This window comes from Garra rufa, chromosome 7, assembly GCF_049309525.1.
Source record: "Garra rufa chromosome 7, GarRuf1.0, whole genome shotgun sequence".
Lineage (NCBI taxonomy): Eukaryota > Metazoa > Chordata > Actinopteri > Cypriniformes > Cyprinidae > Garra > Garra rufa.
Genome location: NC_133367.1, coordinates 17,777,475 through 17,792,765, shown reverse-complemented (window position 1 = coordinate 17,792,765; position 15,291 = coordinate 17,777,475). Strand labels below are relative to the sequence as shown.

The window sequence follows — 15,291 nt, the reverse complement described above, 5'->3', positions numbered from 1 at the left end:
TTTGCAATTCGCAATTTCAATTTGCGCAATTTAAAGGGTAATGGGAACGCAGCTACTGTGAAAAATGATCCAGACAGCCATTGGCCTCCATCACATCTGCATCTCCATTAGTATTGGAGAATGTACATGTTATATTATATATATATATATATATATATATATATATATTATATATATATATATATATATATATATATATAAAAGACTGACGGTGCACAGTTTACATTTTTTGTCGAGCGGCATTCCGGACGGATCCGTGACCATCATGTCTCCCCCAGGCGACCAAACCACAGGCTGACGACGATAAAGGTGCTGTGTGCACCGAAGGAACCCACCAGCTCGGAAACGTTCTTGGTTCTTGCTTTGGCATCCCATGTTGAACTCCATCATATCGCTGGGTTGATAATTCTCTGGTGTAAAATTAACGGTACACACCACCGTGTTTTTCGAAGCAGATGCCATTCTTCTTGTAAGGAAACATGTGAACTCAATGTGATGATAAGTATTATTATTTATTAGAAATGCTGTGTGGAGAGTCGCTTCAGAAACGTGCTGAGGTGTGCAGTGTAAATAAGTGGTAAGATTCAGTCATCGAATAAAGTGTAGATAGCTTCACTGATTATAATGGGAGTGTTTTTTAAGGGCTTAAACTCACACTTCACAAGCCAGTGATGATGTTCTTTGATTATGTAAATATTCTTTGCCTATTTTCTGTAGGCACTTTTTGAATAACCGAGGAATGCTAAACATTATAAATAGTAACTTACAATGTTTCCATTAAATTGTTATTATGTTAAATACAAATTCAGTCATTAAAAACATTAGGCTGTCTTTAGCCTTATGCTGATGTTAGTTCACTGAAGTAACACAAATACAGCGTTGTTAAATTTGGAAAGAGTGCAAGTAGATATTACATACAGTTGCATACCAGCATAAATAGGTATAGTAGGTAATGAATAAGCTGATAAATTTGCAGAAAGAAAAAACTGACAATATAGATTTAACTTGACATTTTTTATTAAAAGAACACTGACAAACAGTGGCAAAAAAGTTGGGATTCGGGCAATACAAGAAGGTAATATTACAGAACTAAAAAAATAAAATAAAGTTAGAATAGTTAACAGTAGAAATAGAAAGAAGGAAATCATTCAAGACGATCAGGACATGCAAGACTTAACAATACATTACTTCTTATGAATAAAGTGACAAATGTGAGGAAATTAAATGCAGGAATTGGGACATTAGAAGTGTTTTAGGAATAGGAAAGGATCAGACGTACCATGGCTATAATAAACTTTTTGCAAGAAAGTGGTGGTTGGACGAATTTAAGCTCTCAATCAAGTCATGAAGTTACACACTCCAACAGTAGGTGGCGGTATGCACCTTCACTTTGGCCTGAAACAGCCAGAAAAGCAAAAGAAGTAGTTACCAGTAGCGTCATAACACAGCCTTGAGTCTTCTGAGGTGAGACAATTCGTACATTTATACAATTATAAAAATAGAGCTTGGTAAAACTATATTTTGCAGGGTCACTTCTGTGTTGTTTCAATGTGGCACAGCTCTGTTTGTGCGTCTTTTCTGGCGTTTGCTAACTGAAATTTACCCTAGCAGTAGGGTTGCCGACCATTTCGAATTATCACGGAATTGTCCGGTATTAAGTTTAAAACGTATTTTTGTTAAAACTGAAAACAGCTGATTTTTGGACACATTGGTTTGCAGACGTTTGCTGAAGGCGTTAAGACCCCGCAGAATCCTAAGCAGACTGGTTGCTCTCGCATCACGGCGAGATGTTGATGAGATTTATTAAGAAAATGATTTATTTATTATTATTTGTGTCTATGTTGTGAAATTACCACACGACTGGTAAATAATATTAATTTATTATCATTTTTTTCCCCTGAAGAGAGATTCAAGTAAAGTAAAGTTGTCCAAAACATGAGAAAGCTTTATATTCATAAGCGTATCAAATAAAAAAAGCATTAACGTTTACCATGTCTTGATTTGTTGTACTTTGACAGATGCATGTGCTGGTTAATGCCTCTGACAATTGTTTCTTCAGCATAACTTGCATTTTGTGGTTATATACTAATGTCAACTGTTAGAAAGTCTAGAAAGATATAATAGTTAGAAAATGTTAATTTGATTTAAAACAAAACAATTTACTTTACATTTTGCACATTAAACAATATGATTTATTTGTGTGGATCAATGAAGGAATCAATTTGATTTTTGATTTTGGCAGATCTGCTCCTCCAATCCCACAGAAATTTAGCAACAGTTCAACTCCTCCAGCAACAGTCTATGAAAGAAAGCCGAAAACATGACTGATCCAGAACCCTGCAGAATAAAACAGGAAGATACTGAACAGCAAATAGGTTGGTGTATATTCTTACATCATAACGCAAAGATAGGTTTCACGAAACTGACATTTCACATGTAATCCAAGCCAGACATTTAATAATGAATCAATACTATAAGTTTACCATTTGACTTTGAAACACTATATTCATTAAGACAATAAATGATTGATTGATTTTTGTTCATTTTAAACCAAAAACTGTACTGCAACTTGAAAGCAAATCACTTTCCATAAACTGGGCACCTAGTAGAGCCTAAAACTTAGTTTTCTTTCAGTTTGGTTTACTTGTATTGCATTAATTGCGATATGAGGAATACTGAAGCATGATTTGTTCATATGTGTACAGTCGTGGACAAAAGTTTTGAGAATGACACAAATATTAGTTTTCACAAAGTTTGCTGCTAAACTGCTTTTAGATATTTGTTTCTGTGATGCACTGAAATATAATTACAAGTACTTCATATGTTTCAAAGGCTTTTATCTACAATTACATGACATTTATCCAAAGAGTCAGGATTTGCAGTTGGCCCTTCTTTTTCAGGACCTCTGCAATTCGACTGGGCATGCTCTCAATCAACTTCTGGGCCAAATCCTGACTGATAGCAACCCATTCTTTCATACCACTTCTTGGAGTTTGTCAGAATTAGTGTTTTTTTATTTTTTTATTTGTCCACCCGCCTCTTGAGGATTGACCACAAGTTCTCAATGGGATTAAGATCTGGGGAGTTTCCAGGCCATGGACCCAAAATGTCAACGTTTTGGTCCCGAACCACTTAGTTATCACTTTTGCCTTGTGGCACAGTGCTCCATTGTGCTGGAAAATTCATTGTTCTTCACCAAACTGTTGTTGGATTGTTGGAAGAAGTTGCTGTTGGAGGGTGTTTTGGTACCATTCTTTATTCATGGTTGTGTTTTTGGGCAAAATTGTGAGTGAGCCCACTCCCTTGGATGAGAAGCAACCCCACACATGAATGGTCTCAGGATGCTTTACTGTTGGCATGACACAGGACTGATGGTAGCGCTCACCTTTTCTTCTCCAGACAAGCCTTTTTCCAGATGCCCCAAACAATCGGAAAGAGGCTTCATCTGAGAATATGACTTTGCCCCAGTCCTTAGCAGGCCATTCGCCATACTTTTTGCAGAAGATCAATCTGTCCCATTTTTTTTTTTGTTCCGGAGAGAAGTGGCTTCTTTGCTGCCCTTCTTGACACCAGGCCATCTTCCAAAAGTCTTGGCCTCACTGTGCGTCAGATGCGCTCACACCTGCCTGCTGCCATTCCTGAACAAGCTCTACACTGGTGGCACTCCGATCCCGCAGCTGAATGCTCTTTAGGAGACGATCCTGGCGCTTACTGGACTTTCTTGGACGCCTTCTTAAACAATGATTTCAAGCATCACCCTCCTTTTAACATGTAAAGTCTGCCATTCTAACCCAATCAGCCTGACATAATGATCTCCAACCTTGTGCTCGTCAACATTCTCACCTGAGTTAACAAGACGATTACTGAAATGATTTCAGCAGGTCCTTTAATGATAGCAATGAAATGGAGTGGAAAGTTTTTTTTTTCGGGATTAAGTTAATTCTCATGGCAAAGAAGGACTATGCAATTCATCTGATCACTCTTCATAACATTCTGGAGTATATGCAAATTGCTATTATAAAAACTTAAGCAGCAACTTTTCCAATTTCCGATATTTATGTAATTCTCAAAACATTTGGCCACGACTGTACACATAGTCTCGCGTAGCCAGAACTTCAGACTGATGGCTGAAGGTCTGGAATTCATGGCAGTGTTCATTGGCCAAGGCCCGCACATAAGACCGTTTGATCGACATGTCAAACAACCAATCACAGTTTGTTTCGTTCAGCGTCACGTTTTGGTGCGTGAAACCGCCCCCACAACAACAGACTGGCGTGCAACAAGTCAGTCATCGAAATAACCAGCATTGAAAGATAACGAATAAGAGGGAGAACAAGCAGTAAGTCAGTAATTTGTTCGCGAACGTATCAAATGTGTATAACAACAATGGCGTCTGCATAAGCACCTTTTAGCAAAACGCAGAGTAAATCAGTCTGCGCTATGTTTCCCAGCGGACCGATAAAATAAACGTGACTTGCGTCTCCTGGAAATCCGGTCAAATTCAACTAATCAGATGACGACTTCGACATTCCTGAAGTGTTTCCAGTTAAGTGTACCATATGCATGGACACGACTTGCACGTAGTTGAATGCTTGTACATTTGAATTTACTCGCACGATTCACAAGGTCAAATGACTTCACAACAGACGTGTAATGGGAGGGGCTTCTGCCGCCTGGCCGCCAGACTGTTCATTGCAAAATGGCTGACATGGATTTTGTTGAGAGAAAGTAGCTGCGCTTTATTAGTCAGCGGGAAATTTGTTTGAAGATACGGCAATGAGTCAGCTTTAGTTAACTTGTAGTCTCAATATGCATAATGTGTAAAGAGCTTTTTTATAACTTACCAGTTTCTCCGACCTCTTCACTCACTTTCTTCCAAGCAAGATCCTTTTTATTCCTCTTCCGATAAAAAAAGTATGTTGTATCATACAACTCTGGGTGTCCGCACACAGCAACGATATATATACTCCTACATCTTTGTTAAAAAATTCAGCCTCCGCTCACTGATCACGTCATTACTAGAGCGGGCTCCTGAATTGGTTATTGTGGCGCGGAATTTCGCCAAAGTTCAGAATTTTCAACTCGTGCATTTTGCACGGCAAACGCTCAATGTGCGCCGCATCCTTCACACTATTCACACCTTTCAAACTGCAGGATGGCTGTTAGTGTCTTTGCATTGACTTAACATATAAATCACTCACGTTTGCCACTTCATTCACGTCCAGTGTGAACGCACCATTACAGTTTGTAACTGTACCAATTTTCAGTCTCTCTTGCTAAAGACTGCTCACCTCAAAGATTCATTCAGATTGTAGATTGTTATTGTTATTTTCACATGTCCTTTCATGTTTATTTTTCTTTTAAGATTTTCTGACATTTTTACTTTAATTTTAGGCCTGATAGAAGAGAACAAGGAGATTAAAGAACTGGTTGAAGAGGTGGTAAACCATCATGTAAAAACTGAAGAAATCTCTTCATCCTCATTCATACAAAAAGACAAAATATGGCCTCAGTGTGAAAAGAGTCTTTTATGCAAGAAGAACCATGAACATCTAAAAATTCACACTAGAGAGAAGCCGTACCCATGTGATCAGTGTGGAAAGAGTTTCAGAGACAAGCAAACCCTTATCAATCACATGAGAGTCCACACTGGAGAGAAGCCATACACATGTAATCAGTGTGGGAAGAGTTTCAGACTAAAAGAAGTCCTTAAAAGACACACAAATATCCACACTGGAGAGAAGCCGTACACATGTGATCAGTGTGGGAAGGGTTTCAGACGAAAAGAAAACCGTGATTCACACCTAAAAACCCACAGTGGAGAAAAGCTGTACACATGTGATCAGTGTGCGAAGAGTTTCACACGAAAAGGAGGCCTTAACAAACACATGAGGATCCACACTGGAGAGAAGCCACACTCATGTGATTGGTGTGGGAAGAGTTTCAGACTAAAAGAATTTCTTAAAAGACACACAAATATCCACACTAGAGAGAAGCCGTACTCTGAAGAGAACAAGGAGATTAAAGAACTGGTTGAAGAGGGGGTAAAAACTGAAGAAATCTCTTCATCTTCATTCATACAAAAAGACAAAATATGGCCTCAGTGTGAAAAGAGTCTTTCATGCAAGAAAAACCATGAACATCTAAAAATCCACACAACAGAGAAGCCATACACATGTGATCAGTGTGGGAAGAGTTTCAGACTAAAAGAAGTCCTTAAAAGACACACAAATATCCACACTGGAGAGAAGCCGTACACATGTGATCAGTGTGGGAAGAGTTTCAGACTTAAGCAAACCCTTAACGGACACATGAGAGTCCACACTGGAGAGAAGCCGTACACATGTAATCAGTGTGGGAAGAGTTTCAGACTAATAGAAGTCCTTATCAGACACACAAATATCCACACTGGAGAGAAGCCGTACACATGTGATCAGTGTGGAAAGGGTTTAAGATCTAAGCAAACCCTTAACAAACACATGAAAGTCCACACTGGAGAGAAGCCTTACACATGTAATCAGTGTGGGAAGAGTTTCAGACTAAAAGAAGTCCTTAAAAGACACACAAATATCCACACTGGAGAGAAGCCTTACACATGTGATCAGTGTGGGAAGAGTTTCAGACTAAAAGACAAACTTGATTTACACCTAAAAACCCACACTGGAGAGAAGCCGTACACATGTGTTCAGTGTGGGAAGAGTTTTACACGAAAAGGAACCTTTAATGGACACATGAGGATCCACACTGGAGAAAAGCCGTACACATGTGTTCAGTGTGGGAAGAGTTTTACACGAAAAGGAACCTTTAATGGACACATGAGGATCCACACTGGAGAAAAGCCGTACACATGTGTTCAGTGTGGAAAGAGTTTTACTCAAAAAGGAGGCCTTAACAAACACATGATGATCCACACTGGAGAGAAGCCGTACACATGTGATCAGTGTGGGAAGAGTTTCGGACGAAAAGAAAAACGTGATTCACACCTAAAAATCCACACTGGAGAAAAGCCGTACTCAGAAAAGAACAAGGAGATTAAAGAACTGGTTGAAGAGGGGGTGAACCATCATGTAAAAACTGAAGAAATCTCTTCATCCTCATTGATACAAAAAGACAAAATATGGCCTCCATGTGAAAATAGTCTTTCATGCAAGAAAAACCATGGACATCTAAAAATCCACACTGGAGAAAAGCCGTACTCATGTGATCAATGTGGGAAGAGTTTCAGACTAAAAGTAGTCCTTAAAAGACACACAAATATCCACACTGGAGAGAAGCCATACACATGTGAACAGTGTGGGAAGAGTTTTACACACAAAGTTTCACTTTATGGACACATGAGGATCCACACTGAAGAGAAGCCATACACATGTGATCAGTGTGGAATGAGTTTTAAAATATACAGTGGTTTAAAAAAACATCGGCTTACTCATCTTAGAAAAGGACTGCAAAACTGTGATCAAAGCAGCAGAAAATCTTTTAGGGCAGAGTTCCTGGAGGACCATCTGAAAGGTCATACAAAGGAGAAGCAGCCGTATGACTGCCATTCATGTGGGAAGAGATTCACTCAATTATCTTCTTTAGTCTCTCATAAATTACATGTCTGCGTGTCTGAAATTACAGTAAGTAGTTCAAATTCTGAACCTGTATCTCCAAGTGTGATGGTTAATATTGATTGGTCAGAGATTATTTGAATTATTTAGCTTTATGAGTTTGTTAAAACATTTAGTTACCCTCATTCTAACTAATAAATAAAACAAGGAAATCACCTCAGTTTTTGAAGCCTTTTTATTCAACTTTGAGTAAACTGAATTATCCTCTTTATGTATTTTGTCAGTGTTATCAATACACCAACGCTGCTTAGAACTGAACCACAAAAACAAAAGTGTATTTCACAACACACAGGAGGCTAAAATTCTTATCTACAAACTATCATATATATATTTCCCATTGTGAGTGGTGTGGCTGGCAATATTGAGAGCGTAGGCTGGCAGCTTATGCTGAAAAAAAAATAAATAAATAAAAATTCCACACTGGATAAAAGTCTTGTCTTCCCTGAGATGGATCCAGTTGTGGCCATGAAGGCTGGAGTCCATGCTTGGACTAAGCTCTGTGGGGAGAAGAACGTTTAGGGGATGTTTCTCCTCTACCTGTCCCACTGTTGGCACATTTCCATTACAGATTTGCACAAAACTTAAGCTATATTTTATAAATGTTAGTTAAAAAGTATTCTCCTCTTGCGATAAGTCATGGCAACAGATTTTTGTGATATTTTGGCTATACTTAATCGAATGTGACCTGTAAATGCCCCAAAAAAAACCTTTTTCATTGCTGTTCTGTGAAATATTCCTTTTTTCGAATTGCCTAAAAAACACCTCATGAGAGTTTTTGCGCAATTGACACGTTTCCATTAGGCATATTTGCAATTCGCAATTTAAAGGGTAATGGAATTCAGCTACTGTGAAAAAAGATCCACACAGCCATTGGCCTCCATCACATCTGCATCTCCATTAGAATTGGAAGTTGCAGTCTAGCAGAGGTGGTTAATAAGAGATGTGCGGTGTTTTTCATTATTGAAATAGTTCACTGATTTGGTAGATAGCAAATGTAAAAAAATAAAAAAGACTTACGGTGCACAGTTTACATTTTTGTCGAGCTGCATTTCTGACGGATCCGTGACCATCATGTCTCCCCCAGGTGACCAAACCACAGGCTGACGGCGATAAAGGTGCTGTGTGCACCGAAGGAACCCACCAGCTCGGAATCTTTCTTGGTTCTTGCTTTGGCATCCCATGTTGAACTCCATCATTTCGCTGGGTTGATAATTCTCTGGTGTAAATTTAACGGTACACACCACCGTGTTTTTCGAAGCAGATGCAAATTTCTTGTTAGGAAACCTGTGAACTCGATGTGAAGATTAGTATTATTATTTATTCTCCTTAAAAAATAGTCTAGACGATTTTCTTTAGAAATGCTGTGTAGAAATGCTGTGCAGTGTAAATAAGTGGTAAGATTCAGTCATCGTATAAAAAATCGTATGTAGATAGCTTCACTGATTATAATCGGAGTGTTTTTTTAAGTGCTTAAACTCACTTCACTGAAGTCAGTGATGATGTTCTTTGATTATGTAAATATTCTTTGCTTATTTTCTGTATAGGCACTTATTGTTTTGAGTTTCTGAGGAATTCTAAACATTATAAATAGTAACAATGTTTCCATTAGAAATTGTCATATTAAAAACATTAGGCTGTTTTTAGCCTTATGCTGAATGTTCACTGAAGTAACACAAATACAGCGTTGTTAAATTTGGAAAGAGTGCGAGTAGATATTACATTTTGTTGCATATCGGCATACATATATATATATATATATATATATATATATATATATAGATATAGTAGGTAATGAAGAAGCTGACAAATTTGCAGAAAAAAAGCTCTGACAATATAGATATTTAACTATTTATATTAACTACTTTAATTAAAAGAAAAAAGTTGTGATTCGGGAAATACTACAAAATTCAAAAATCTATTAAAGTTAGAATAGAACAGTAGAAACAGAAAGAAGGAAATCATATTCAACAGTAGGTGGCGGTATGCACCTTAGAATTGGTCTGGAAACGCCAGAAAACCAAAAGAAGTAGTTACCAGTAGCGTCATTATACAGTTTTGAGTCTTCTGGGGTGAGACAATTCGTACATTTATATAATTATAAATATGCAGCTTGTTATAACTACATTTTACAGGGTAATTTATCTGTTGTTTTAATGTTGTAAAGCTCTATTTGTGCGTCTTTTCGGACGTTTGCTAACTGATATAAACATTTACCCTAGCAGAAGGGTTGCCAACTACTCCGAATTATCCCGGATCCTGTTTAAAAAATATTTTTGTCCCGTATACAAAGCAATTCGCCGTATGACCACCCAAACATTACAAATAACACACTAAATTGAAAACAGCAGATTTTTGGACATCATTGTTTGGTTTTCTGAAGGCGTTAAGACCCCGCAGAATCCTCAGCAGACTGGGTGCTCCCGCATCACGGCGAGGTGTTGATGAGATTTATTATAAAACTGGTTCATTATGAAATGTACCATTATTTGTGTCTATGTTGTTATAAATGTACAAACCCATATCCCCAAATTATTACCACACGACTGTGGTTTTAAAGAATTTATTTTTGGAATTAAATTGTGCATAGATTAGCTACAGTAGGCTACAGAGATCTGAGTTACTGTGTGTTTTTTTGTTTGCATGATTGTTAACGTGTTTTCCTGGATTAAAATGAGGTGTAGGCGGTAAAATCCTACTATATATATATATATATATATATATATATATATATATATATATATAGATAGATAGATAGTGTCAACTACAGTTTTTGTTTACAGGAGATTATTGTAAGATTATGAAGGTTGGACCTCAGTCCCCAAAGGGTGGTCGAAGTAAACTTTTCCCAGTAGAAGAAAACGTGTATATTTTAAAAATAAATTCATTGGTATTTTATAAGTCCAAACAATGAATTCAATGAAGCCTAAATTTCCTTTAGATCTTCATTAGCTACTGCTTAAAAAGTAGGCAAATTAATGCCTAATGATAAATTAAGCTTTAAAAACATCATTATGCTGGAAAAATCTTTATCAGAATTCTTTGTGTTAAGCTTTTTTTATTTTTATTAAGTTATTAAGCAATATCTTCTATAAGAATTGTATGCCCTTATGTGTTTTCTATAATGGCCACTAGATTTCTTTGAATAGGTTTTCCCTGATGAGTTGTCTGAGAGTCAAGAGAGTGAAGTTGTCGGAAACATGAGAATGCTTTATATTTGTGAGCACATCTTGCTTTGTGGTACTTTGACAGATGTGTGTGCTGGGTAATGCTTCTGACAAGTTTTTTTCCTCAGCAGCATATAACTTGCATTTTGGGGTTATATACTTATGTCAAATGTTAGAATGTCTAAAGATTTAATAATATGTAAAACTTTACATTTTAATAGATGGATCAACATAACATGATTTAAATGTGTAAAAGCATTAATCAACTGATCAACATAAATCATACATCAAAATAAAAACTGATTTCTTTATGATTTTGGCAGATCTGCTCCTCCAGCCACACAGGAATTCACCAACATTAGCTCGTCCCACAACAGTTTATGAACGAAAGCTGAAAGCATGACTGATCCAGAACCCTGTGAAATAAAACAGGAAGATACTGAACAGCAAATAGGTTGGTGTATATTCTCAATGCTTCACTTAGTTTATGAAACAACAAGCAGAAAAATCATAAAAGCTGAAATATCAGTTTTTACATTGAGTTGAGGCTCAGCATGGATGAATTTGATAGATTGTGGTGTACTGCCACTTGTGATGAAAGGCATTAACATTGTATAAGCCACTAATGCCATCAAAACATGCCCCACCAAAAAGAGAAGACATACTGTAAAAAATGAAAAAAATAATATGAGCCAGTATTGTCTTCAACAGTTCAACTATTGAATTTAAAACAAATCATCAGAAAAGTAACACCGTATAAAATCTGGCTAGTACAACCAGACTAAGTATGTATAATTCCACCAAATCAGTTTATCTTCATGAAGATACATTCATGTGTGATATAATCTGAAACTAGTTTTTATTGTTTGATTTTTAACATCAGTCTATCAAGCATTTTCATGATAGAATGTAAGTAATTAGAACTAAAATGTAAAATAGTAGGCTTTAGAGACGGAGAATGAATGTTTTAAGTGGGCAGTGTTCAAAATGAGTAAATGCATATGAAACATCTGTGTTAAACTTATAGTAAGCCTTAGCCAATGGCTAATGATACACATTATTTGATCGCCTTGCATGGAACTGTATTATACGATACTATAATAGTCCTTTCCTGGATCCATCATATAAGGACTATGTTTACGTCACTTGCATGAGCCGTGTTAATCAAGATGGTTGGTTCTTTTTGGGAGCATGCTTCTATCCTCCCTCGACTTACAGCCCGCTTTTTTTTAAAGGCTGGCAAACACCAAGCCGACTTCAAAGAACTAGCAACGACAAAAGCCGAAGCTATTGTCGCCTTGCATCGGTTGAAACAAAAAGTTGTGCTTGAAAAAGCACTGCACAGACTACAGAAGTTATTATTTAGTTGTTATAAAGTTGTTATTTAGGCTGAGAATAGGGTGCCTAAGGTGCTTTCAACCCATTTCAGGGAACAATTTTTTATTTATAGCTCTTTCTGCCTTCCTACAAACGCAATGCTCATTCCTCTTATCTCAAGGAAACAAGGTTTTTTTTTTTATCAAATGAAATGTCGTTTGAGAAACATTCATTCAGATTGCAAACATCACAATGTCTAAATAAATATTATGTGAACAGTTTTTATATTCATTTATATCTGGTTCACAATTTTTGCAACCATATTGTTTTACATTTTGAACCTGTAAAATATAGTTAATCAAACATTTAATAATAGTTCTCTCCACTAAATCTGTGCCTGTGATGTTTGTAAAACAAAAATTGGATAATAAATGTACCTACTTCAAGTGAATGCATCAAAGTGTTATACTTTTCACTGTTATCTCAATTTCCTTTTCCATTCACTTTTTTTTTCTTTTAAGACTTTTTTTTTTTTTTTTTTTACTAAACTTTTACTTTAATTTTAGAACTGATAGAGAGAAACAAGGAGATTGAAGAACCGGTTGAAGAGGGGGAGAACCATCTTGTAAAAACTGAAGAAACATCCTTATTGAGAAGAAGAGACAAAATATGGCCTCAGTGTGAAAAGAGTGTCTCATGCACGCAAAATCTTGAAGGGAAGCTGTACACCTGTGATCAGTGTGAAAAGACTTTCACAATAAAAGAAAACCTTACAAAACACATGAATATCCACACTGAGAAGAAGCCATACACATGCACTCAAAGTGGGAAGAGCTTCAGACTAAAAGCAATCCTTAAAAAACTCATGAATATCCACACTATGGAGAAGCCATACACATGCGGTCAATGTGGGAAGAGCTTCAGACTAAAAGTAATCCTTAAAAAGCACATGAATATCCACACCATGGAGAAGCCATACACATGTGATCAGTGTGGGAAGAGCTTTGGACTAAAAACTACCCTTAACAAACACACAAGGATCCACACTGGAGAGAAGCCCTACACGTGTGATCAGTGTGGGAAGAGTTTCACACGAAAACAATACCATGATTCACACCTAAAAACCCACACTGGAGAGAAGCCGTACACATGTGTTCAGTGTGGGAAGAGTTTTGCACAAAAAGGAACCCTTAATATACACATGAGGATCCACAGTGGAGAGAAGTCGCACACATGTGATCAGTGTGGAAAGTGTTTTAGACTTAAGCAAACCCTTAACGAACACATGAGGATCCACACTGGAGTGAAGCCGTACATATGCGTTCAGTGTGGGAAGAGTTTCACACAAAAAGGAGGCCTTAACAAACACACGAGGATCCACACTGGAGAGAAGCCATACACATGTGATCAGTGTGGGAAGAGTTTCACACAAAAAGGAGCCCTTAACAAGCACATGAGAATCCACACTGGAGAGAAGCTGTACTCATGTAATCAGTGTGGAATGAGTTTTAAAATATATGATGGTTTTAAAAAACATCTGCTTACTCATTCTAGAGAAAAAGCAGAAAACTCTGATGAAAGCAGCAGAAAATCCTTCAGGGCAGATTTTCTGGAGGACCGCCTGAAAGGTCATACAAAAGAGAAACCTTACAGTTTCAGTCAGATGGTTGCATTAAAGATACACCAGAAAAGACGCAGCGGTGTGAAGGATCATGCTTGCTCTAAGTGTGGGAAGACTTTTTTTGGATATGGTGCACTGAAAGTACACCAGACAGTTCACACTACAGAAATGCCTTACAAATGTTTACACTGTGACAAGAGGTTCAAACAGTCGACACAACTACAAATACATGAGAGGATCCACACTGGAAAGCAGTCGTATGACTGCCATTCATGTGGGAAGAGATTCACTCAATTATCTTCTTTAGTCTCTCATAAATTACATGTCTGCGTGTCTGAAATTACAGTAAGTAGTTCAAGTTCTGATCCTGTACTTCCAGGTGTGATGGTTAATATTGATTAATCAGAGATCATTAGAGTGATCAACAAATCTTTGAATATTTCACAAATAATCAGTTGCTTTTATTGATTATTCAGCTTTTGAAGTTGTTGAGTTTCACTCATTCTAACTAATAAATGAAACAAGCAAACCACTTCAGTGTTTGAAAATGCATTTTTAATTAATTTTGATTCAACTGAATTATAATCCTCTTTATGAATTATTATCCTCTTTAAAGTGCATAGGAGGCTAAAATATTGTGAGTGCTGTGGCCGGCAATCTTGAGAACACTGAGGCTTTTGGGCTTGAGAGCGTAGGCTCATGCTGACATCAGCAAAAAATCTTTCACACTGGATACAAGTCTCGTCTTCCCTGAGATGGATCCAGTGGTGGCCATTAAGGCTGGAGTCTGTGCTGGACCAAGCTCTGTGGGGGAATGTTGGTTCCTTCTCTACCTGTCCCACTGTGAAAGAAGATCCACAAAGCTGTAGGGCCAAGTCCACATATTGAGCCTTGGTCCATCTGGATTATTTATTCATTTAGGTGAAAACATTACCTGCTATATGTACTTTAAGAGCACAGTTGGGAAAAAGTACGTATAACTAGACCTATAACATTATTAATATGTTTTAAATAACATCAGTTTAATTTAAACTAGGGATAACTACATAAAAGTTTACTAACATTGAATAATTTTTTTAACCGTTCAAAGCAAACTTTTAAGAAAGATAAATCTCCTCTATATATTTTTGTGGTAGTATGCTTTATTTGAATGTACAAAATCGCAGTTTCAATATCAGTGGTATTTACTTTCGCAATTGCACTGATATACTTAAGTAAAAATATACTTTTAAATAAAATTTTAGTCTGCATTTACACCGCTTAAAGAACCCCAACATTTAGACAAGTTAGGTTATATTTTTTACCAAAATGAATCCCTTATTTATGTGAGGGGTGAGGGATATAGCATTGTTAAATTGGGAAAGACTGCAAGTAGATATTCAAATTTGTTGGATTCCAGCACACATAAGTAATGAAGAAGCTGATGAATGAGCAAAAAGAGACAAAAAAATGAACAAAATAGAAAGGAAATCATATAAGACTATGTTTAGGACATACAAGACTTAACTATACATTACTTGTTATGAATAAAGTAAAAACAGACAAATGTGATGTTTGTAATTGCAACGAAAATGTAGAG

General features: G+C 36.9%; 3 protein-coding genes across 3 annotated transcripts in view; all 3 read left to right on the top strand.

Moving 5' to 3' along the window:
- Nucleotides 1–380, top strand: part of LOC141338021 (uncharacterized) — a 45,756-nt gene extending 45,376 nt beyond the window's left edge. The window contains exon 6 of the mRNA XM_073843593.1: nucleotides 279–380. Within this exon, the coding sequence (XP_073699694.1) occupies nucleotides 279–380 (102 nt within the window). The remainder of the gene's footprint in view (nucleotides 1–278) is intronic.
- A 1,044-nt stretch (nucleotides 381–1,424) lies between these two features.
- Nucleotides 1,425–7,765, top strand: LOC141338594 (uncharacterized). The gene is made up of 3 exons (XM_073844195.1): nucleotides 1,425–1,464; nucleotides 2,243–2,375; nucleotides 5,395–7,765. Exons 2-3 carry the CDS (start codon nucleotides 2,321–2,323, stop codon nucleotides 7,689–7,691), a joined length of 2,352 nt encoding a protein of 783 aa, XP_073700296.1. The 5' UTR covers nucleotides 1,425–1,464; nucleotides 2,243–2,320; the 3' UTR covers nucleotides 7,692–7,765.
- A 3,331-nt stretch (nucleotides 7,766–11,096) lies between these two features.
- On the top strand, nucleotides 11,097–14,231 carry LOC141338598 (uncharacterized). Its single transcript, XM_073844199.1, has 2 exons — nucleotides 11,097–11,228; nucleotides 12,658–14,231. The coding sequence occupies exons 1-2, from the start codon at nucleotides 11,174–11,176 to the stop codon at nucleotides 14,112–14,114; spliced, it is 1,512 nt and encodes a 503-aa protein (XP_073700300.1). The 5' UTR covers nucleotides 11,097–11,173; the 3' UTR covers nucleotides 14,115–14,231.
- Nucleotides 14,232–15,291: the final 1,060 nt, after the last annotated feature.